Source organism: Engraulis encrasicolus, chromosome 16 (genome assembly GCF_034702125.1).
Source record: "Engraulis encrasicolus isolate BLACKSEA-1 chromosome 16, IST_EnEncr_1.0, whole genome shotgun sequence".
Lineage (NCBI taxonomy): Eukaryota > Metazoa > Chordata > Actinopteri > Clupeiformes > Engraulidae > Engraulis > Engraulis encrasicolus.
In genome coordinates this window covers 7,360,892-7,383,067 of record NC_085872.1, presented here as the reverse complement: position 1 = coordinate 7,383,067, position 22,176 = coordinate 7,360,892, and the positions used below count along the sequence as shown (strand labels likewise).

The window sequence follows — 22,176 nt, the reverse complement described above, 5'->3', positions numbered from 1 at the left end:
AATACAGTGCCCTCCATAATTATTGGCACCCCTGGTTGAGATGTGTTTTTTAGCTTCCAATTATTTTATTTTTTTTCTAAACAATATGGGACTTTAATGGAAAAAAAGAGAAAAATCCAACCTTCAATACAAGTGCATTTATTCAGTGGGGAAAAAATCCCACATAAAGAAATAATTATTTGACATCAAATAATGTGTGTCACAATTATTAGCACCCCTGGTGTTAATATTTTGTACAACCCCCTTTTGCCAACAAAACAGCACCTAATCTTCTCCTATAATGTTTCACAAGATGGGAAAAGACAGAAAGAGGGATCTTCAGCCATTCCTCTTTGCAGAATCTCTCTAAATCATCCAGAGACCTGGGTCCTCTACTCTGTACTCTCCTCTTCAGCTCACCCCACAGGTTCTCAATGGGGTTGAGGTCTGGGGACTGAGATGGCCATGGGAGGAGCTTGATTTTGTGTCTGGTGAACCATTTCTGTGTAGATTTGGCCATATGTTTAGGGTAATTGTCTTGCTGAAAGACCCAGTGACGACCCATCTTCAGCTTTCGGGCAGAGGGCAACAGATTTTGATTTAAAATGTCCTGGTATTTCAAAGCATTCATGATGCCATGCACCCTAACAAGGTTCTCAGGGCCTTTGGAAGCGAAACAGCCCCACAGCATCACTGACCCACCCCCATACTTCACAGTGGGTATGAGGTGCTTTTCAGCATGCGCATCTTTCGTGGCACGCCAGACCCACTTATAGTGTTTGTTGCCAAAAAGCTCAATCTTGGTCTCATCTGACCAAAGCACACGGTCCCAGTTGAAGCCCCAATACCGCTTGGCGAACTCCAGACGTTTGCGTTTATGATTGTGAGTGAGGAAAGGTTTTCTCCGTGCATGCCTCCCAAACAGGTTGTTGGCGTGTAGACAGCGCCTGATGGTTGATTTGGAGACTTTGTGACCCCAGGATGCTTCCATTTGTTGTAATTCTGTAACAGTAAGCTTTGGAGATCTTTTGATTTCTCTTACCATCCTCCTCACTGTGCGTGGTGGCAAAATAAATTCGGGTCCTCGTCCAGGCTTGTTTACCACTGTTCCAGTTGTTTTGAACTTCTTAATTATTCCTCTCACAGTGGATATGGGCAGCTGCAGTTGAGTGGCAATCTTCTTGTAGCCTCTGCCTGACCTGTGAAGGTCGACGCACATCTGCCTCACTTGTATGCTGTGTTCCTTTGTCTTTCCCATGTTTAAGAGTGGATAAGAGAAATGGCCTCGTGTCACGTCATATTTATACCCCAGGGAAGCAGGAAGTGATGAATTACTAATTAAATTTTCCTACATACTCTGGTAAACTTTGTAAACTACTGTAGAAATGACAGAAATGCTTCAATTATATTTATTTCCTGGGAATTGTTAAGGGTGCCAATAATTGTGGAACAGGTGATTTAATGAAAATAATTATTTTTTAGTCAGGGATTTTTTTATTTTCTTACAATTCATTTGAGTTGAAGGCTACATTTTCCTACAATTTTCAGTGTGACAGTATTCTTCTGCAATAAACACTGAATTTATTTTAAGGCTTTTAACACATCTCAACCAGGGGTGCCAATAATTGTGGAGGGCACTGTACATTAAATCCATATTCATTCATTCAGTTTTGGAATTCAAGGTTTTGATTTCTCTCTTTCTTTCTCTCTCTCTCTGTCTCTCTCTCTCTCTCTCTCTCTCTCTCTCTCTCTCTCTCTCTCTCTCTCTCTCTCTCTCTCTCTCTCTCTATCTCTCGCTCTTTGTTTGTGAGTGAACAAACACACACACACACACACACACACACACACACACACACACACACACACACACACACACACACACACACACACACACACACACACGGATGAAGAACATTTCAAAGGTAGTATCCATTCTCACATGGTTAACAGGTTAACAGACATCACTAATCATCACACAGGACACAGAATTAATAAAATGAACAGTGCCTATTACAAGACTACACACCCTTGTTCAAAAGTTTTTGTGATGTAAAAAAAATAACCAACAGACAAATAATTTCAGTGCTTTTTCCACATTTACTATAAACTATAAGCTGCCAAAGGTAATTGAAAAACAAACTCAAATCTTTTAAGGGAAAAAAGAAAATGAAAAACTTTATTAACATGGTTCCATAAATATACACACCATTAAACAAATACATTGCTGCAGGACCTTTGTCTTTTATTACAGCACTCAGATGGTTTGGGAACTCTATCAGCGTAGCTGTAACACATCTTGATGTGGCAATATTAGCCCAGTCTTCTCTGCAAAGGCACTCCCAATCTGAAAGATTGTGTGTGCATCTATAGTGCACAGTCCTCTTCAGATCATCTGACAGATGTTCAATGGATTTCAGCTCTGAACTCTGCCTTGGCCATTACAAAACCTCAATTTAATTTTGGTGAAGCCGTCCTTTTGTTAATTTAGGTGTGTGCTTAGTTGTTCTGAATGATTATTTTCCTCTTCATCTTTACTTTCTAACAGTTCATAAAATCAGATATTTTTCTCTACCAGCAGTTAGTAGCACCTAGTGTTCCTTAAACTTGCCACAGTCGAGCCATTGGTAATGCTCAGACTTCAGTCCAACACGCCTACAGTATAGTTTGTAGTAGCCATTGTGGTTGGGCCACTAAGACAATCTCTGTCAAGATAGCCGAGTTTCAGTTTATCAATCCCAGAGGTCTTCCATGATAAACCAAGGGTTTTACCTGTGGGTCTGGTGAGAGCCTGGTAACATTCTGAGATGAATTTGAAAAGGAGTAGATAGCCAGGTTGGTCACTGTCTTGGTCAACAAAATCTGTTGCAGCGTCACAGGAAATATTGGTCGGACTACACCACTGGTGAACACATCGAATAATTTCCGGGTGCACATAAAGCATGTCTATGTGATCCAATGTGATTGTTAGAAGCGAGGGGAAAGATGAAGCATTACAGATGGAGGTGGAAAAGCTTCCTCTCCTTGTAGGGGCCGGACTCTCAGCCTAGAGGTACCACATAGTGTGTCCACACTCCACATAGGGAAGCTGACAGAAGGGTACAAAAGGGTTCGTTGTCCTGGGTGCAGAGAGAGGGAGAGCCAAGAATTGAGTCCTCATTATATTGTAGGCTATCTATTTGATGGTGCACTAGGGGCACGGGGCGCTTTCAGATTACTTTGTGCTGGGCCTGGCCAAAACTATTGTGGCTGTGCGTCCGCAAGAGGCAATGTTATACAGCTTCCCTAGATGCTACATGCACCTGTAGTCTACAAGTCTCACTGATTCTGCCGCTGTACGCCGTTAGCCTACCACTAACTGGCTGATAAGAGATCAGTGAATAAAGGGTGGTGGTTACAAGTAGAATGATAAGGCTTGTGCCATTTGACATTTGGAGTTAGGCTGTTGCAACCACCCTTTGAGCCTATTGCGCAGAAAATATGACTAGTGATTTTCACAATAGAGTGGCCGCTAACAGATAAGATTACTGCAGATTCAGACTTACTCATCGTGACTGGTTTGTGTGTGTGTGTGTGTGTGTGTGTGTGTGTGTGTGTGTGTGTGTGTGTGTGTGTGTGTGTGTGTGAGAGTGTGTGAGTGTGTGTGTGTGTGTGTGTGTGTGTGTGAGTGTGTGTGTGTGTGTGTGTGTGTGTGTCTGAGTGAGTGTGTGCGTGAGTGTGTGTGTGTGTGTGTGCGCGTGCGCGTGCGTGCGTGCGTGCGCACATGGGTGGGGTGATGGAGAATGAATAAGTGACATGTCTTCACTCAGATGAAGCCATAATTCTAGCAGAGATCCATTCCAACCTATCCGATGGGTAGTTTCACGGTTCTGTACAAATGTGATGGTTGGACCACCCTTCATGTAGGCTACGTTCATAATATTATATGTTAAGTCAAGATTCAAGATTTATTTATTTTTGTCCTGCAGGAAATTTGTCTTGGACAATCACAAAGCTGCTGCCACATACAACACATAACACAACAAACTGTCATTGCATAGCGTAGTGCACTCTCTACAACAGCGGTGCGATAAAAAGAAGCATTAGCCCTTGTTGCACACCAAACACCCTGAGTGTACATGAAAAAAGTGGAGCCGCTGCTGGATCCTGGTACACCCAACAAGTTATGTCACAATATCCTATCAAGGGTCAACTCAAGTATCAACGACTAACTGAATTAATCTCTTTGTGCATTCACAAGTCTGTTGTAGGACAAGATGTAGGCTCCTGATTTAATTAAAAATACACATTCTTATTTCCAGATTTAAAGGAAACAGTATGAAGTATAAAACTGCTTAAGCATACAATACTCACATGAATATAAACCCACAGCCCAGCATCTACTGATAGTCTTGATACTAGCTGGTAGTTTGATAGGTTTATGCAGTGTGACATTAGCTGTATGGATGTTTATTATTCTGTAATTGATAAGAAAATTGTGCACATCCCTGGTCAAGGTGTAGGACAAAGGCTAAGGTTTTTGATTGAGAGGTCAGAACTATATTTCAACCATTGAAAGGCCAATGGTCAAAATTAAGTTCTGCGATGAGATAAAGGGAAAAAAAGGATTTCTCGTGTGTGGACCTCTAAATTTAAAAAAGTGTTTATTTCCTGGGCCATGCAGTCTAGAGGACAGAGCCGGACAGATCGGGCCGAGTCTTTCCATGTGTTTTTCTTATATGTGCTTTCAAAACGTGATAAAAGAAAACAAGCATGAATTTGGAGTGTTTCAGGGTATTCACCTTTTATTCCTGGGTGCTTATCAGAGTAGGGTGTATACTTTTTATTTGGCCACACAATGCTCATGTGATTAGCTCTCTCACTTCCTAACCCTGGGGTGTCTACCTCTGGACCAGGAGATGAGGGGTCACAGGCCACCCGACCATGGTATTCAAGGCCTTGCTATTCAGGGTCCCTGGGAAGTTAGGCTATCAGACGAAAAATGTTTTGCATGTAGTGTATCAGTCAGTGTTGTTAAGCTGTTAAACTCACACCTGTTAGAACTATCAGCAAGGGCCAACACTATCACTCTCTTCCTTGTTTATTTGCTGTCCTGTCTGAACATCATACAGTGGTCAAAACCATTAATGGAACGATAACAAAAACCAAGTTGGCAAAAAACAGGGGAAAAAAACATTAGAAAGTTGCTGTAATGACACTACAAGTTGCATCGACCGTTGGTGTTGTGAAATGGTTGTTGGTTGGCATTGGCTATAAAGGTCTGTGCAGTGGCCTGCCGCATTCAGACAGCAGCAGCCATGGGTGGGACACAGGCACTACTGCTGCTACTGGCTCTCCTCTCTCCTTCCCTGCTTCACATCACCAACTGCAGACATGGTGAGCTGCACAACACCATCCGTTTCATCAACACTATTGTATATTTAGCAGCATGCTGAGGATCATCTTTTTGTGTATTGTTTGTGTTTTTTTTTATTTTTTAAACTAAACACAATGTAATGCAAAGTGTGATGTGTGTCAGTTCGATCTAGCGATGTGGATGTTAAATCGACCAGTCGTGTTACACAAAGCATGTTGGACGAATACATGGAGAAGGTCAACAAAATTAGAAATCAGGTAAGCCAACAACATTGGTCATTCGTCATTGACAGTCTATGTTAGCCATGAAATCTCAAAATACTCTCTCTCTCTCTCTCTCTCTCTCTCTCTCTCTCTCTCTCTCTCTCTCTCTCTCTCTCTCTCTCTCTCTCTCAGGATGGAATAGATAGCATGACTGAAGAAGAGGTAAGTGAATATTTGTGTTACATAAAGTCTTCAAGACATGAAATATTTTTTAAGAACAATCATTACTTGACATCAAACTGACATTGATTTCTCTTCTTTCATGTTGATAAAGAAAACATTTATTATGACATGCTTGGGTGAGTGAAAATCATCACAGTCATTTATATTTTTGAATTTGCTGATTATAAGTAAACATTATATTATATTATATTATATTATATTATATTATATTATATTATATTATATTATATTATATTATATTATATTATATTATATTATATTATATTATATTATATCTGCAGTTGTGCTTCTTCCTTTATGTAAAGTTACTTACTGTAAGTCTGAACATGAGTCTTGTCTTGTTTTATATGAATGTACTAGGTTATTGACAACACAATGACAGAACAAGTTGCACTGTACTGGATATGTGTACTGGATATTTGGTACATTTTGCTATGTCTTATAGATTTTAATGGCAAGGACACATCCATGGAGTTCAACATCAATGAGCTGAATAGTAGAATCGTGGTTTTGAGTAAGTAGCCAGAAACATGTTCAAGAATATCAAGGGGATTTTGTATGTGGATACAACATTGTAACAAAATAATCTTGTCAGGCAAAAACCTCTCAGATGTAAAAAGGCAGCTGAGGCAAGAGAAACTGCAAAATGGACAACAAGCAGATATGCCTTTTCTTCGGATTCGTGGTGAGTAAAAATTAGTGGGGTTAAGTTTGTTGAAGTGATATGACGGGATATTGGGAGTGGCACTGACTACACCTTTATGACAAGGACAGGGTGGCGTTGCAGCAGGGTGGTGTTGGAAGTACCCAATTAGGGCTGTGCGCAGAATCGTCATGACAATGTTTCTCCATACGTATTTTCACAATATACTGCACTGATTCATGATAATGTATCGCAATGCTTATTTTCACGATATACTGCGTCGATTCATGACTCATGTATTATGATATTTATTTTCACGTTATACTGCATGATTCATGAAAATCGATTATTTAATATAATATTTTTTAAAAGTAAAAAACATTGTGTGTGGAATGTGCCACGGGTTCATTTTTTCAGTAGAGTAGCTAATATTTCTGTAGTTCCAGATGAATTGACACATGAATGCTACACTGCAACTGGCAATATACTGAAGTAAATATCAGCCTGAATCACAATAATACATGTAGCCTACTGCAATGCATCGTGATAGTATCACATTGTGGCATGTGTATCATGATGCGCATGGAATCGTGAACCCCTTGCCAATACCCACCCTACTATCAAGTACAGTCAACTAACTGGTAGGCCATGGGTGCCCATTTATTTGATGGCGTGCTAAAATACAGCCCCTTATGTTCAACCACTTATGTTCAACCTGTAATAGTCGCATGTTCACATTTTTTAATAATACTGGCTGTGTTCTGTCTGATAAAGCTTGCAACCACCCATCCAATTAAAGAAGTGGCACTTGCATAGGCCTGCTGCTAGTCATATCTCTGTTATGCTGAGGCAGAATGGTGAAGCTCCAGGCTGAGGAATGAATGGACGCCCTTTTCAAGTGTTTTCCCCATTTCTTTCTGTACAGAAATGCAGATGAGGATTAGTGGCTGGATAGAGGAGATGGACGCCAAGACCATATCTGTTGCTAAGTTAAGTAAGTATTGTACAACTGGCCAGATTTAAAACTCAGAGGATATGATTTTTAAAAGTGGCCAAACTGTATAAACACACAAATGCAGTCCAATGTCGGTCCTTCCCACAACAAATTCCCCATGTACAATTGACAACCCTTTAATTGCACACCAGTCTATAGCCTAAATAATACAATACATAATTCGGTATGTCTTACGGCATTTAAATATCATCTACATCACTTCTTTCTAGCTCTTCGAGTTCTGGAGGAATACATGAGAGTGCAAAACTTGAAGTCAAAAATGTCCTTTGCGAAAGGTGCTGAGCGCACAGGTAATACTCTGTCCACTACCACTTTTTGTTTAGTGTTTGTGGACCCCAGGAAGGTGTTACATCAGCTAATGGGGATCCTAATAAAATACCAAATCTCAGGTAATATTGCCAAATAAACACATGGCCAGAAACCAGTACAGTGTGAAAACAGGCCTAACAGAGCATAAACAGGTCTTAATGCCTGAAGAAGATCTATGATCTATGATCGAAACGTTGCTCCCAATAAATTAAGTCTTTTGCAAGCAGTGTGCAGATCCCTCCCCCCTTCTAAATAAATAGGCTATGACCTGTGACTTTGCCTATTCCATTTCCTTCAGTGGCTATTTGTTTTATAATATCATTCTGAAGAAGGTAACAGTGTTTTCAGGGCAGTAATCATTCATTCGTGCACTGGTATTTTCAGATATACGCCCATGATAGTGCAGGACCTACCCAGTATCTAGCCAACAACCACTGTGTAATAATAGCAAGAATTCTGTTTTCGGCAGCATTGAAAGACCAGTTAAAGAAGAGGGAGGAGACACTGAGGCAAGCTGAACTTGACCTCATTGGTGCAAGTGGATCCTCCAACCTGAGTGAGTACATCGACAGCACGGGCAATCAGAGATGGCAGCCCAGATGAACACTACATGCGTGTGTGTGTGTGTGTGTGTGTGTGTGTGTGTGTGTGTGTGTGTGTGTGTGTGTGTGTGTGTGTGTGTGTGTGTGTGTGTGTGTGTGTGTGTGTGTGTGTGTGTGTGTGTGTGTGTGTGTGTGTGTGTGTGTGAGAGTGTGTGTGTGTGTGTGTGTGTGTGTGTGTGTGTGTGTGTGTGTGTGTGTGTGTGTGTGTGTGTGTGTGTGTGTGTGTGTGTGTGTGTGTGTGTGTGTGTGTGTGGTGTGTATGCTTGCCAAAAAGTTGTATGTATTATTCAGTGTGTTTGGCACCCCCTAGATGACTGAAACAAACTGTGGGCGGACACAGACAGACAGACATATTATTTTATATGTTGGGTAGAAATCCAGTCACATGTAGCCTAAATGAGTGCAATATTCACATATCCAGCTGTTTTTCCATCATTATTTGAAGTCTGCCTATATACAACAACTGGGCTGATGTGGCGTGTTTTGTCATTTTGCTCTTTCCAGTAATGCAAATAGTGAAACTGCGGGAGAGGATCATCGAATTAGAGAGCAGAGAGCCGAATGATGACTTGGATCAAGAAATCAATGGTGCGTGCATGATAAAGTAGAATCTCTATTGAGCCTAACAAACAACCCAGCGATAGGGCTCAACAGCCAGAAGATTTTTTTGGGAAATGAGTCAGACTACGACATACGGCTATTGAAATGCTGTTTTTTGTTCATGCTACCTGTTGGTATTTTCTAATGTTCTGTCACAGGGTTCCTTTACAACAGGTATACAGTAAGTATGTGTCAGTATCATAAATCACCTCTAGCGTGCCGTATATGATCAGCAAAAAGTCATACTGGGGTGGGGTTTTCTGACGACATCATTGCTAACCAAGTTAACTTACTTGGTTGCAATGCAGTCTCCCATTGGAAACCTAGGAAGTTGCTGACTGCTTAGCAACGATGCTTTTGAGAAACGGGGTCCTGATCGCTGATCCTGTTTGTTTGTCAACAGAGTTGAGAGAACAATTGGAGAAGCTGCTCAAACAAATAGAGGGCAAGCCAGATGTTTCAGGAGGTGAGTGTAACTACACATGCCAGATATTATATTATATTATATTATATTATATTATATTATATTATATTATATTATATTATATTATATTATATTATATTATATTATATTATATTATATTATATTATATTATATTATATTATATTATATTGAAATAGAATGTACAGTATCCCATTCAAAGCCATTATGTGGGGTACAAAGCCTAATCATCATTTTTATCTTTTCCTGATCATCCATGCCTGGTAGGGAGGTGGAGCTTTATGTGCTGAAATTTTCAGTTTAGCCTGTCCACAGGATCACATGACAAATGATTGTGGTTATAAACCATAGGCTGTGTGTGTATCTTCATTTCTCAGTTACACAGATCATCCAATTCCAAGAACACATATTACATCTGAGCAAAAGACTGCAGATATTCAAACAACAGGCTGAGACCAAAATCACTGGTAAGTACCACCAGATGTTACCTGGTTATACCAGAGACAAGTAGCGACAGTTCATAAGGAGTTTTTTTTCTGGAACCCAAGTGACATAAGGTTCTAAGCTGCAATTCCATGGTAGCCACACCCCATTAGGAGACTAATAGAATGAATGGAGTTCAATGGAAGTCATGCCCATTTAGGAGACTGGACTTGATCCCACTTGGTTGCATTGGTGTGGTATGATGTACCTTCGTCACCATATTGAATATCTTTGGTTATAGTCATTCTTCTTGGTTGGTAGAGAAGTGGCCATGTGTAATAACCACACACACACACACACACACACACACACACACACACACACACACACACACACACACACACACACACACACACACACACACACACACGCACACACACACACACACACACACACACAGGGCTTACATGTCCATGGGGACCCGTTTTCGAATCCAGTCTGGGTCATTTCCGAATCTTACCCCATCTCTCTCCCACTGGTTTCCAAACCTTACCCCATCTCTCTCCCACTGGTTTCCAAACCTTACCCCATCTCTCTCCCACTGGTTTCCAAACCTTACCCCATCTCTCTCCCACTGGTTTCCAAACCTTACCCCATCTCTCTCCCACTGGTTTCCAAACCTTACCCCATCTCTCTCCCACTGGTTTCCAAACCTTACCCCATCTCTCTCCCACTGGTTTCCAAACCTTACCCCATCTCTCTCCCACTGGTTTCCAAACCTTACCCCATCTCTCTCCCACTGGTTTCCAAACCTTACCCCATCTCTCTCCCACTGGTTTCCAAACCTTACCCCATCTCTCTCCCACTGGTTTCCAAACCTTACCCCATCTCTCTCCCACTGGTTTCCAAACCTTACCCCATCTCTCTCCCACTGGTTTCCAAACCTTACCCCATCTCTCTCCCACTGGTTTCCAAACCTTACCCCATCTCTCTCCCACTGGTTTCCAAACCTTACCCCATCTCTCTCCCACTGGTTTCCAAACCTTACCCCATCTCTCTCCCACTGGTTTCCAAACCTTACCCCATCTCTCTCCCACTGGTTTCCAAACCTTACCCCATCTCTCTCCCACTGGTTTCCAAACCTTACCCCATCTCTCTCCCACTGGTTTCCAAACCTTACCCCATCTCTCTCCCACTGGTTTCCTGTCTCCATCTTAAACCGTCCTGTCTAAATAAAGTCCAAAATGCCCCCAAAAGACAAATACAAAACTAAAAAAAGAATAGTATAATCCTAGCCTGGCAAGACACACTGTAGCATGAAATGAGTAGTTTGGGGTCACACAATTCACTAAGTGGATGATTGTGACTGGAGCCGTGTGTTCGTGTGTGTGTGTGTGTGTGTGTGTGTGTGTGTGTGTGTGTGTGTGTGTGTGTGTGTGTGTGTGTGTGTGTGTGTGTGTGTGTGTGTGTGTGTGTGTGTGTGTGTGTGTGTGTGTGTGTGTGTGTGTGTATCTGTCAATCCAAATAAAGAAGTAAAATGTGTGTGTTTGTGTGACAGAATTGAAGAAGCAGTTGGCACTGAAGAATAGTCAGCTGGAAAGTCAGTCTTCCAAGGGCCCTGCTGGTGAGTGGGCAAGCTCATTCCATGCCAGTGCCAAGCCAAACCTATACAGTACATTTATTACATTGTATGTATTTTATACATTTATTTTTTCCCTCCAGCTTCACAAATTATTATCATTCAAAAAGAGATCGATGCAATATTGGGACACATTGAGTATGAGAAGAAGAAATTATCTGCCCAGACTGAAGGTAAAAGAAATGAAAAAAGGCTGTTCTCATATTTTATGCAGTCAGCTGTGGTTGGCTGTCAGTTGTAAGTTTGTGTTTACCAAGGCTGATTCATTCAAAATACATTTTCATGTGAAGCAGCATTCTGAAGTAAAGTCAAGTCAGAGGACCACTAATGTTCAAAAACACTCTTTCAATACGGGAGTAGAAATCTAACCATTAATCAATTATAAACATCTTACAAACACATACAGATATATTATTAGGTACATACCGGTATTTTATAATAATAATAATAACAGTAATAATAATACAGTAATAATAATAGTAATAGTAATAATAATAATAATAATAATAATAATAATAATTATTATTATTATTATTATTATTATTATTATTATTATTATTATCATTGTTATTATTAATAATTATTATTATTAATAATTATATTATAATATTACTAATAATAATAATAATTATTATTATTATTATTAACAGTAATATGTTATGTTTTCATGTTTGTCAGAATTGGAGAGGACTATAACCAACAACAAGAATTTGATGACGGAGCAACTAAAGGCACTGGAGAAAGCTAATCAAGCTGACTATGATCTCAGTGAGTTTTAATATTACGATCAAATGAGAGTCAGCATCTGAATTTGAGAAAATACCGCTGTGTTCACTGTGTTGTTTTTTTGTTTGATTGTTGTTGTTTTTTTACAGTTGTGAAGGTTATCGCACAGCAGATTGAAATCGGTGAGATAGAAAGACAGGAATGCTCTGCACAGAAGGACGCATTGGACCTTCTGGCTGGTGTGTAATGAGTGTGTGTGAATGTGTGTGTGTGTGTGTGTGTGTGTGTGTGTGTGTGTGTGTGTGTGTGTGTGTGTGTGTGTGTGTGTGTGTGTGTGTGTGTGTGTGTGTGTGTGTGTGTGTGTGTGTGTGTGTATTGATATTTTATAGTTTCTTGATTGTGTGTATTGATATTTTATAGTTTCTTGATATAAGTAACACATCATTATAATAATATGGTAATAATAACTATATAATAGCTATATTTTTTAATTAAATAAAAAAAATCATACATCCTTCCACAGCAAGATGCAAACAAACATTTTCTCTTTAATATTGCTACATTGTGAGTACTAATTGCACACCAATGTATTGAATGGTTATACTGTATCATATAAAGGCATATATGTAAGGTCCCACGCAAACAGTCCCTTCTGTCTGCAGCCCCCCTGAACTAGGCAACCATTTGTGGATTCGATAATATTGTTACAGCCCTATTTAGCAGCTAAAGCACTGGACTGTGACACTGGGACCTGGGTTCGATTCCAACCAAATATCATTTCCCAATCCTCCCCTATCTCTCTTTCCCACTCATTTCCTGTTTTCAGATTGACCTGTCTAAATAAAGGCTTAAAAGCCCAAAGTATTTTATTTATTTATTTATTTTAAGAAAGAAACATCTAAGAGTGCTGCGCCTTCAGTTCTTCCATACATTGATGCGTAGTGTGGGACTGAGCAGCCAGTAAAAAACTGTAACGAAAAATCATTAGGCGATAGTGTGAGTGCTTTTCAAACATTAAGAAATTCATGCATGTTTCTTTCCCCAAATAGAACTCCAGGAGAAAGTGGCAGCAAAAGAGGCAGATATCATCAATCTTCAGGAAAATAATAAAAGTAAGCACTCTTCTTTGTCTTTCCTCTTTTATAATTCATATGTGATTTGATGATTTTGAAATTGAGACAGTTCACTAAACCCACCTTGTGAATGGATATACTGCTGGGGATGAGACCTGAGGGCTATAGCCCTGCCTATGTCCATATAGCAGCTCTGCAATGGGGAACGGAAAATACACCCGATGATCTTGTACATACCTGTTGTTGCATATATGTATGTTGCTGGACACCTCCTCTCCTCTCCTCTCCTCTCCTCTCCTCAACACTAAAATCTTTGTTAAAACGGCTAATGACATTAAATGGTATGTAGCCTATTACTAGGGCTGCTCGATTATGAGACTAATCAATATCACGATTATTTCAGTCAATATTGATATCACATTTTTTTTGGACAGTATTTCTTTTAAAGACAAATAACAGTGCTGAACAATTCACAATCTTCCCTCCCTTCAGCAGTGTGAGTCGAGGGCCATAGCAAACACACAGTTGTGTTCTGCATGAATGTTGGGTAGCAAGTCTGCTCTCTGCTTGCAATGGCTCAAGTGGAGGGGAATGTATTGCACTTGGCGTAACCTACCTTTTGGCAGTATAAACAAATGACAAAAATATTGTTTCAACTTGATGTTATGAAATTTGATATAGCTTGACACCAATATTGATATCACGATATAAATTCAATACAGTATATTGCACAGCTCCACTTATTACCTTTTCTGTTCTCGACAGCACAGCGAGATGACGTCATGATAACCTTAACCTCTCAGAGAAAACTGTTGTTCCAAGCTGAGATGACGTTTTGCTCCATCCATAGACATGTACACATTTTTTGTTTGGTTTGTTTGTTTGGTCCCTCCAGTGAAAGTTGTCATGTGATCTCAAAAGGGGTTTTCTACTCTACTCTACAGGGCTTCAGCAGCAGCTCCAGGACATGACTCATGAATGCTCAGCGGTGAAAGACCAGATAAAAGGTGTGTGTGTGTGTGTGTGTGTGTGTGTGTGTGTGTGTGTGTGTGTGTGTGTGTGTGTGTGTGTGCGTGTGCGTGTGCGTGTGCGTGTGTGTGTGTGTGTGTGTGTGCGCGCGCGAGCGCGAGCGTGCCAGCGTGCATGCCAGCGTGCGTGAATCATATAATATAGCCCCTTAATACACGCTGGTCCACCAGTGGAATGCTGTAATAGTCACTGAAAAAAACGTAACTACCATAGTACTACAACACTGTGACAGCACACAAGGCCTTTAGTAATTCATTACGACTCGGCCATTGCCATTCTGGTAATAACTGAGGCCTTGTCTTACTGGGTTCAAATACATCCTGTGATGCCTATTCTTCTCCACAGTGCTGGAGGGCTCTCTGGTGGAAGAAATACAAAAAGTGAAGGGGGATCAGAAAGCAAGTGAGTGGATAAGGTTTTATGATTTATTACTATAATTAAAAAACATTATATACTTTTATTATTATTGTTTTTATGTGTTGTTATTCTAATTATTGTTTTATTTTATCTTCAGTTTGCATTTTGCTTTGGTTGATGTTTTATTTCCATTACACAACATTTTATTGAAAGGTGTTTATTTCATTGAAAGCTGTTTGTTTTTGTCTGTCATTGTGCAACACAACTGTTCAATTTAGTTTATATTAAGTTGCAATGCTGGGAAGATGATGAAGTTTAACCAACCTTCCTCTTCTTTCCTAGTTCTGGAGCTGCTTTCACTTAAGTTACGCATACAACAAATCAAAATGAACATAGCCTCTGAGAAGACTTCTGAGAGGATTATTGGTAAGTGGACGCATAAGTCTCAACAGTGAATGGACTTATTAACATCTGGCTCATATGCAATGTCTGTTGGTATGGCAATTTTTGTATTGATTTGATGCCCTTTTGAATGAATGAATGAATTAATTAATTAATTAATTAAAGGAGGAAAGAAGGAAAGAGGGAAGGAAGCCTTTAGTGGTCACCAAACTATGTTATTATATGGTTGTGACGTCATCTGTCGAATGCTCCATTCATTTCAACGGGGCTCCCCAACGTTCGGACGTCTGTTATTTTTCGATAAATATGTCTAAAGAAATGTCCCCGCATGTGTGAATCATTTAAGTAGGCCTATATCCATATAATAAGCGGGTTAACTTTCGGCGAGTCGGTCGCTTTGTGGAATAGCAGCACTTCAGAGAGAACAAGACCCCTCCGCTCCGCGTCGGGGTCTAAAGATTCTCTCTGTCGTGCTGCTATTCCACGGTAGCGACCTTCTCACCGAACGTTAACCCTTACATAATACATCTCCAGCATATACAGTTATATACCCAGGATGGCTACCGTACAACTAGGGTTGTGTTTAATTCTTAACTGACTGATTATGTAAACATGTGAATTACAGCGCCAAATCATTAATTGGGCATCTGTGGCTTAGTGGTTAAGGAGCTGAGTAGATCAGAGGGTCGCAGGTTCGAATCCCACCCCTTAGGCCTACCTCTCGTTACACCCCCAGCCATGACTGAGGTGCCCTTGAGCAAGGCACCTTACCACACATTGCTCCAGGGACTGGAACCAGATACCCTGTGATCTAAATAACTGCAATTCGCTTTGGATAAAGGTGTCAGTGAAGTGCAATGTTATGTAATGTAATGTAATGTAATGTAATTGGTGGTCCGAAGCCCAGTGAGTCTGATAAATGGTGTGGTGCCCTGAAGGACAGGCTGTATGTCTAGACTTGAGGACCGGTGTGGATCAGTTATACATTCAGTGTTGGTCATCTGATCCGCTTTATTCCCACAGAAATGAAAGCGGTTCTGAAGCAGGAGGAGGAGAAAATGAAAGACAAAGCTACCGAAATAATAAACAGTGGTTTGGAAGGTTCTGCCGAAGGTTAGCATTTTCGCTTTTCAATCACACTTTGTAGCTGTATGCTTTGTTTGGATTGAATTGTGTTACTCACACTCCATGTCCAATGGGTTTTTTGGCTGTAGTTGTGAACATAATATCATTTCTGGTGGAGATATGGGGCCTGCAGACCGGTGTGGAGAGTGAGGACACCCTCATCCGGATCAGAGGTAAAGGTTTAAAATAGACCACTCGCCATATATTGGACACCAGATGGAAATTAGCCGTTGGGCTATAATCTGGCACATGTGCATATACATGTGTATTGGCCTATGTACAAAGCGGATTCCAAAAAAGTTGGGACACTTGGTATTTTGTGAATAAAATAAAAATGCTGGCATTTTCAAAACATTCAATACGTTAATAAGGTAGAGCATTGCGTACAGACAAGATATCATTTGTTAAAGTCAGCAGAATTGTTGTTTTGAGGTATTTATGTGATCATTTGAAATTTCACCCTTGCAACAAATCCCAAAAAAGTTGGGACGGGGCCAATAAAATGCTTTTTATGTTTGATAAGACTACAAATAACACAAGGGAAGATACTTAACAGTTAGATACTTTAACTGATGCCATGATTTTATTAAAAAAATATTTGGATGTGCGAGACTCGATTTCAGCAGCTCAACTGATAGGTGTGTTCTTCAACTTGTTCCCCTTATTGTTATGCTTAATATGTGGCATATCCTGACTGCAAGAGAACAATTGAGTCCATGAGACGAAGAACCATACAAGTCCAATTTTTTTTTTAATGTCCAGAATTGTAAATACCTGGTAACATTTTATTTTTAACATTGACATTAAAAAGCTTATATTATTATAATTAAGAAGCTTTTGTTTTCTGACCTCAAGAAAAATAAAAATAAAACATTTAATGTTCCAACTGCAAATTAAAAAAACATAGGCCTATGTTCAAAATGTGAAAATGTGGACATGTATGGTTCTTCGTCTCAGGGCTTCAATTGTGTCACCTGTTTACTCTTAGGATGGAACCACATCATTGGAACATAGTAGAGATTGAAATCTGCCACCATTATGGGGTAATATCCAAAGGCGGTACTCCAAAATATAATGCCTTGGTAGCTATGTATGCTGTTTAAAGTCTGTATATATCATTAAACATTCATTTTAATGCTCTACATGAGTAAGAAGACCATAACCAAGGCACCTCTGCACCCCTTTACCGTCATATATGCTCTCTTTCAGACTGACTACTAAAACAAGCTGAAGTATTCATTTTCTTCATAACCTGGAGGGTGCATGCCTCCATGATTTAAAAGAAGATTGAAATATTTCCATTCTGTAATCAGAGGACAGTTTCACATGTCTCCTAGGTCCATTTAGAATGAGCTTTGCCACTTGCAACTCTGTTTAATGTCGGCATCATGTGCTTTAATCAAGTGTTGTGTTTATGGTCATTTCTTCAACAGCTGTCATTGTTGGAGTGTCAGAGTTTGCTTATTGACAATGAGTATGTCATGATATCATAACCCGTGCAATGATTTTACAGAACTCCATATTACGGGAATAGGCCTTATATGCCTGCAATTTTGATAATTCAATCTTTCTGTGTAATAGATCAGTAATTAGTGCCTCAAAATCTTCGCTACTGAGTGCCACAGCCTTTCTGTGATGGTATTTCATTTGTGCATTCATGTTGGCAGTCAATATAGTTCCTTTTAAAATATTGTTCCTTGTGTTACTTTTAGAATTATCTAACTATACCAACATGTTTTGGCCACGTCGCAACTTTTTTGAGATTTGTTGCATGGGTCGAATTTTAAATGAACACATATTTCCCCCAAAACAATACTTTTGCCTCCATTTAACAGTTGCTATGCCGACCTTGTGAGATTGTGCATCTTACATATGGAATGAATGTTTTGAAAATGGCAGCATTTTGCTTTTATTCACAAAATACCAAGTGTCCCAACTTTTTTGGAATCCGCTTTGTAGATGTTCATCAACGATGTCCTGAAAAATGATGTTAGTAAAAAGTAATGTAGGCTATAAGGTTGGAGCCGGTTCGCACACTAAACAAGACACCTTACTTCTTTTGGGTCCACGCACCTAGTCATTTTTCGTAACATCTAGAGCGCAACAATACCCTTACCTCCTGACGAGTAAAAAGTAATGTAAAATGGACATGCATCAAAACCCAGCTATTAACTCACACAGTGTACAGCACTGCGAAGGGACACATAATTTTGGATTTTTCGTCTGTTTGTTCCGTTCCACAGATCTGCAAATGGAGGTAGAACGCCAGATCAATACTCTGAAGGACACTGTTAACAGCAAATTATGTAAGTTAAAAATCTTTTTCATGATATTCGAATAGGTCTCTCCACTGCCATTTGAATATCGAAAGAATGACCCAATTCTTCATCCAAACACAGTAACGCCAATAGATTTTTAGAATGGACTAACTATAGTGTATGTGTGTGTGTGAGAGAGAGAGAGAGAGAGAGAGAGAGAGAGAGAGAGAGAGAGAGAGAGAGAGAGAGAGAGAGATAGAGAGAGAGAGAGAGAGAGATAGATAGATCATCTCTAGACTGTACCTCACTGTTCTCTCATCCGCCTTTCAGTACTGAGTGTGTTGGCATCCCAAACAGACCAGACCAGGATCAAAAGGCTGACAGTAGTCATCAGTGAGAAATACGAATTGGCACTCGCAGGTGAATAGGCATTCCTCTGTCTTGTGTTGGGATGATGTGTAATGCTTCAGGTCAGGTAGTGGGTATGACATACTCAGGGAAGCTGACAAGGGGGGACAAAGGGGTCAGCTGTCCCGGGCCCAGGTAGATGTGGGGCCCATCATTGGATCCTCATTACATTGAATGTATTGGGTGGGGGGCTCATTGAGGTGATTTTGACCATGGCCTGTCGGGGGCCTTGGACATACTGTATGTTAAAAGGGGGGAAATGGTAGCTTGTAATGTCAAGCCTTGTACGCATGAAGAATTGTACATCTATCTCTAAAATTTTGTGAAGTATTCATAATCGACAACGTTACAACAACACAACTGTGCCACTTGTAGAGTTGCACACTAAGCTGAATATGACAGAGGAAGCGCTCAATGATAAAATGTTACAACTGGAGACCAAGGACAAGGACAGAAAGGCGATTGGTGAGTAAGACTACTCATTATAAGCAGTATTAACTCACTCAGCATTCTGCTGCCTTAAAATACCAAGTAGGGTGTTATTTTGTCAGATCACATACGTATGTATGTTTTGTTAACTTCAGTCTGTGGTGGGTCAGTGTGGTTGCCATGTGATACTCATCTGCTCATTCATTTGCAGAAAGACAGATCAAAACGTTGCAGAGTGAAATTGAAAGGCTGGACGCAGACATTAAAGCACTGAATAAGACCGCCAGTGCCAAAATTGCAGGTAAGTGTCTACACTACTCCACAGTACATTTGAATGACTGTAGATTTTATTCACCTCAAAAAGAAGAGCTCCATAATATTCAAACTTTTACTTTTGTTTTGCAATACCCAGGTGGCTGGCATATATTTACTAAATAGTTTTTTCCCCTTTTTTTAACAATAAAAATGACTGCAAAATGTATTTTTTTTTAAATACGTAGCAAAGGCCACAATGGCCATTGAGATTGCAGTTGGTATTCGTGTGGCAGTCATTGTCCTTGACTAAATGGCGACATTCTGTGTTGGTTAAAGATCTTGAGCAACAGCTGAGGGCCAGAGAGCGGGAGCTGAGGGAGGCATCTAAACAGATGCAGGAAGCTGACAAGAAAAATGGTGAACTCTGTGAGTATAACCAGTCATAGTCAGTATTTTCAATATTGCCAATATACATGTGCCATTTATTTTTGTTCCAGATGCGTTTTGTGGTGTAACTCATCAATGAATGTGCCAATGTTGTTTTTAGTGATCCGCATTACTACGTTGGTGGCGAAATTAGAGGAGACAGAGAGAAATGCTTATGAGAAGAACCAGCATCTCACATTCCAAATCACCTGTAAGTTCAGCAAAGCAAACCAAAATGTAACTATTTAGACTGCTACTACTGGCAAAACACTGTATGTGTTTCCTGGAGTGATTATGGTACATAGAATTTGTATGATTCAATGACAGAATATACTGTAAGTCATAATGTCAACTCTTTCTCATGTCTTAAAAATATTCAGCACTGGAAAAGAAAGTAGAAAGTCTGACCAAAGAGAACAACAACATCAAAGAAAACAACAAAGGTGAGATTTTCTATATAATAATTAAATAATAATAATTTATTGTTTTAAGTGCAGTATCACCATACAACATGGTCTCAAAACACTGTAAAAACAAAAAATAAAATAAAATGAATGATGGGGGAAAAAGTAATAATAATAATATTAGTAATAATAATAGAAGTAGGAACCTAAGACAGAAGACAAAATTATTAACAAAAGACCAATGCATTTCAGAGCCTAACATAATGCGATGAAAACAAAAAATTAATCTGGATTTGAAGATCCCTATAGAGCCTGCCTGCCTAACATTAAGGGGAAGATTGTTCCATAATATGGGTGCACAGAAGGCAATAGCCCTGTGGCCAGCTGACCTCTTCCGCACCACAGGGATTGATAAGAGTCCAGCATGCATGGACCGCAGGGACCGAGCTGGAGTGTAGGGTGTGAGCAGTTCGGACAAATAAGTGGGTGCTTGGCCGTGTAGGGCTTTGTAAGTGAGCAGCAAGATTTAAAGTCTACTCTGACGTGAACAGGCAACCAATGGAGGGAGGCTAGGATTGGTGAAATATGTTCAAATTTCTTGGTCCTTGTTAAAACCCTTGCTGCTTTTGCACTAACTGAAGCCTACTTAGAGTGCTAGATGGAAGGCCAGAAAATAATGCATTGCAGTAGTCCAATCTAGATGTAACAAATGCATGAATTAGTGTTTCAGCATCACGCATGGACAACATAGGTCTAAATGTATGTATAAATAATATAACATTTAAATAAAATAAAATATATATTTTTTATCTCATTTCAGCTCTGGAGAAAGAGATCGAAGAGTGTTCTGGACTGCAGCAGAGATATGATGGTGAGGGGCTTTGAAAATGATTATTTGAACATGATTCAGCTTCTGGGATGTAGCCTAAATGTCTCTATCACTCTGTACTGTACCAGCCTGTGTGGTGACTCCATCCTCATTGCGTGAATATTTCTGTTCTAGACTTGAAGAAGGAAATAGACGATCTCATGAGTACAGTCAGTGACAGCCACAAATTCAGTAAGTAGGCCAAACTTGGCCGAAGAGGGGCACAAAGATTGACAGATGTTTAGCACTATATTTTACTAATGAAGTAATTGACAAAAAAGGATTGAATATTTTCCATGCTAAAATAAAAAGACATTTAGTCCATTGACCCATTGATCCAGTGGCCTTAGACAGTATTCTAAGTGAAATGTTAAGCTTGCAGATTTTATTACTAAGACCTTGTACACATTTTAGCATATTCATTTTATTTTTACGATTTGCTGTTTGCTTGGAGGATCAAAACAGATGACCTGTATTGTGTTGTTTTATTGCACAGTCATCGGTTTTTCGGAATGGTAGAAAGTTGTCTCAGCGGTCCTCTTTGTATTTCACCAGTTTTGCAGATTAACGATCTAACTATTGAAATTGAAGACATCCAGAAGAGTATTGCGGGCAAACCAGACAAGGCTGTCGGTGAGTACCCAACATCAGTAGGATTCGGAGCAGATATCTCATTTTCAAATTTAACTTAAAAAGTGGCTGACTGTAACCTGGTCTTTCTCATGTATTATTTTTTATTCCAGAGTTGAAGAAGCAACTGGATGAAAAGCTGAAAGAGCTAGAAGCACTCAAGAATAAAACAACCAATGTTCCTGGATCTAAGGAGAGTGAGTAGCCTTATTCAAATGCAGAAGTGGAAAGTAACTAATTACTTTACTCGCGTTACTGTAACTGAGTAGCTTTTTTGTGCACTTGTACTTTTTAAACTACTTTTTAAAATTTGTAATTTTACTTTTACTTGAGTA

The 22,176-nt window shown here is 39.7% G+C and overlaps 1 protein-coding gene across 1 annotated transcript; it reads left to right on the top strand.

The window, feature by feature from the left end:
- Positions 1 to 5,732: 5,732 nt before the first annotated feature.
- On the top strand, positions 5,733 to 22,046 carry LOC134465958 (early endosome antigen 1-like). Its single transcript, XM_063219856.1, has 31 exons — positions 5,733 to 5,757; positions 5,870 to 5,894; positions 6,224 to 6,292; positions 6,374 to 6,463; positions 7,347 to 7,415; positions 7,646 to 7,726; positions 8,215 to 8,301; positions 8,852 to 8,935; positions 9,351 to 9,413; positions 9,767 to 9,856; positions 11,371 to 11,436; positions 11,535 to 11,624; positions 12,130 to 12,219; positions 12,327 to 12,416; positions 13,227 to 13,289; positions 14,195 to 14,257; positions 14,625 to 14,681; positions 14,979 to 15,062; positions 16,062 to 16,151; positions 16,253 to 16,336; positions 18,407 to 18,469; positions 18,752 to 18,841; positions 19,205 to 19,294; positions 19,470 to 19,559; positions 19,850 to 19,939; positions 20,061 to 20,150; positions 20,320 to 20,382; positions 21,164 to 21,214; positions 21,347 to 21,403; positions 21,767 to 21,844; positions 21,955 to 22,046. The coding sequence occupies exons 1-31, from the start codon at positions 5,743 to 5,745 to the stop codon at positions 22,044 to 22,046; spliced, it is 2,304 nt and encodes a 767-aa protein (XP_063075926.1). The 5' UTR covers positions 5,733 to 5,742.
- The last annotated feature ends 130 nt before the right edge of the window (positions 22,047 to 22,176 follow it).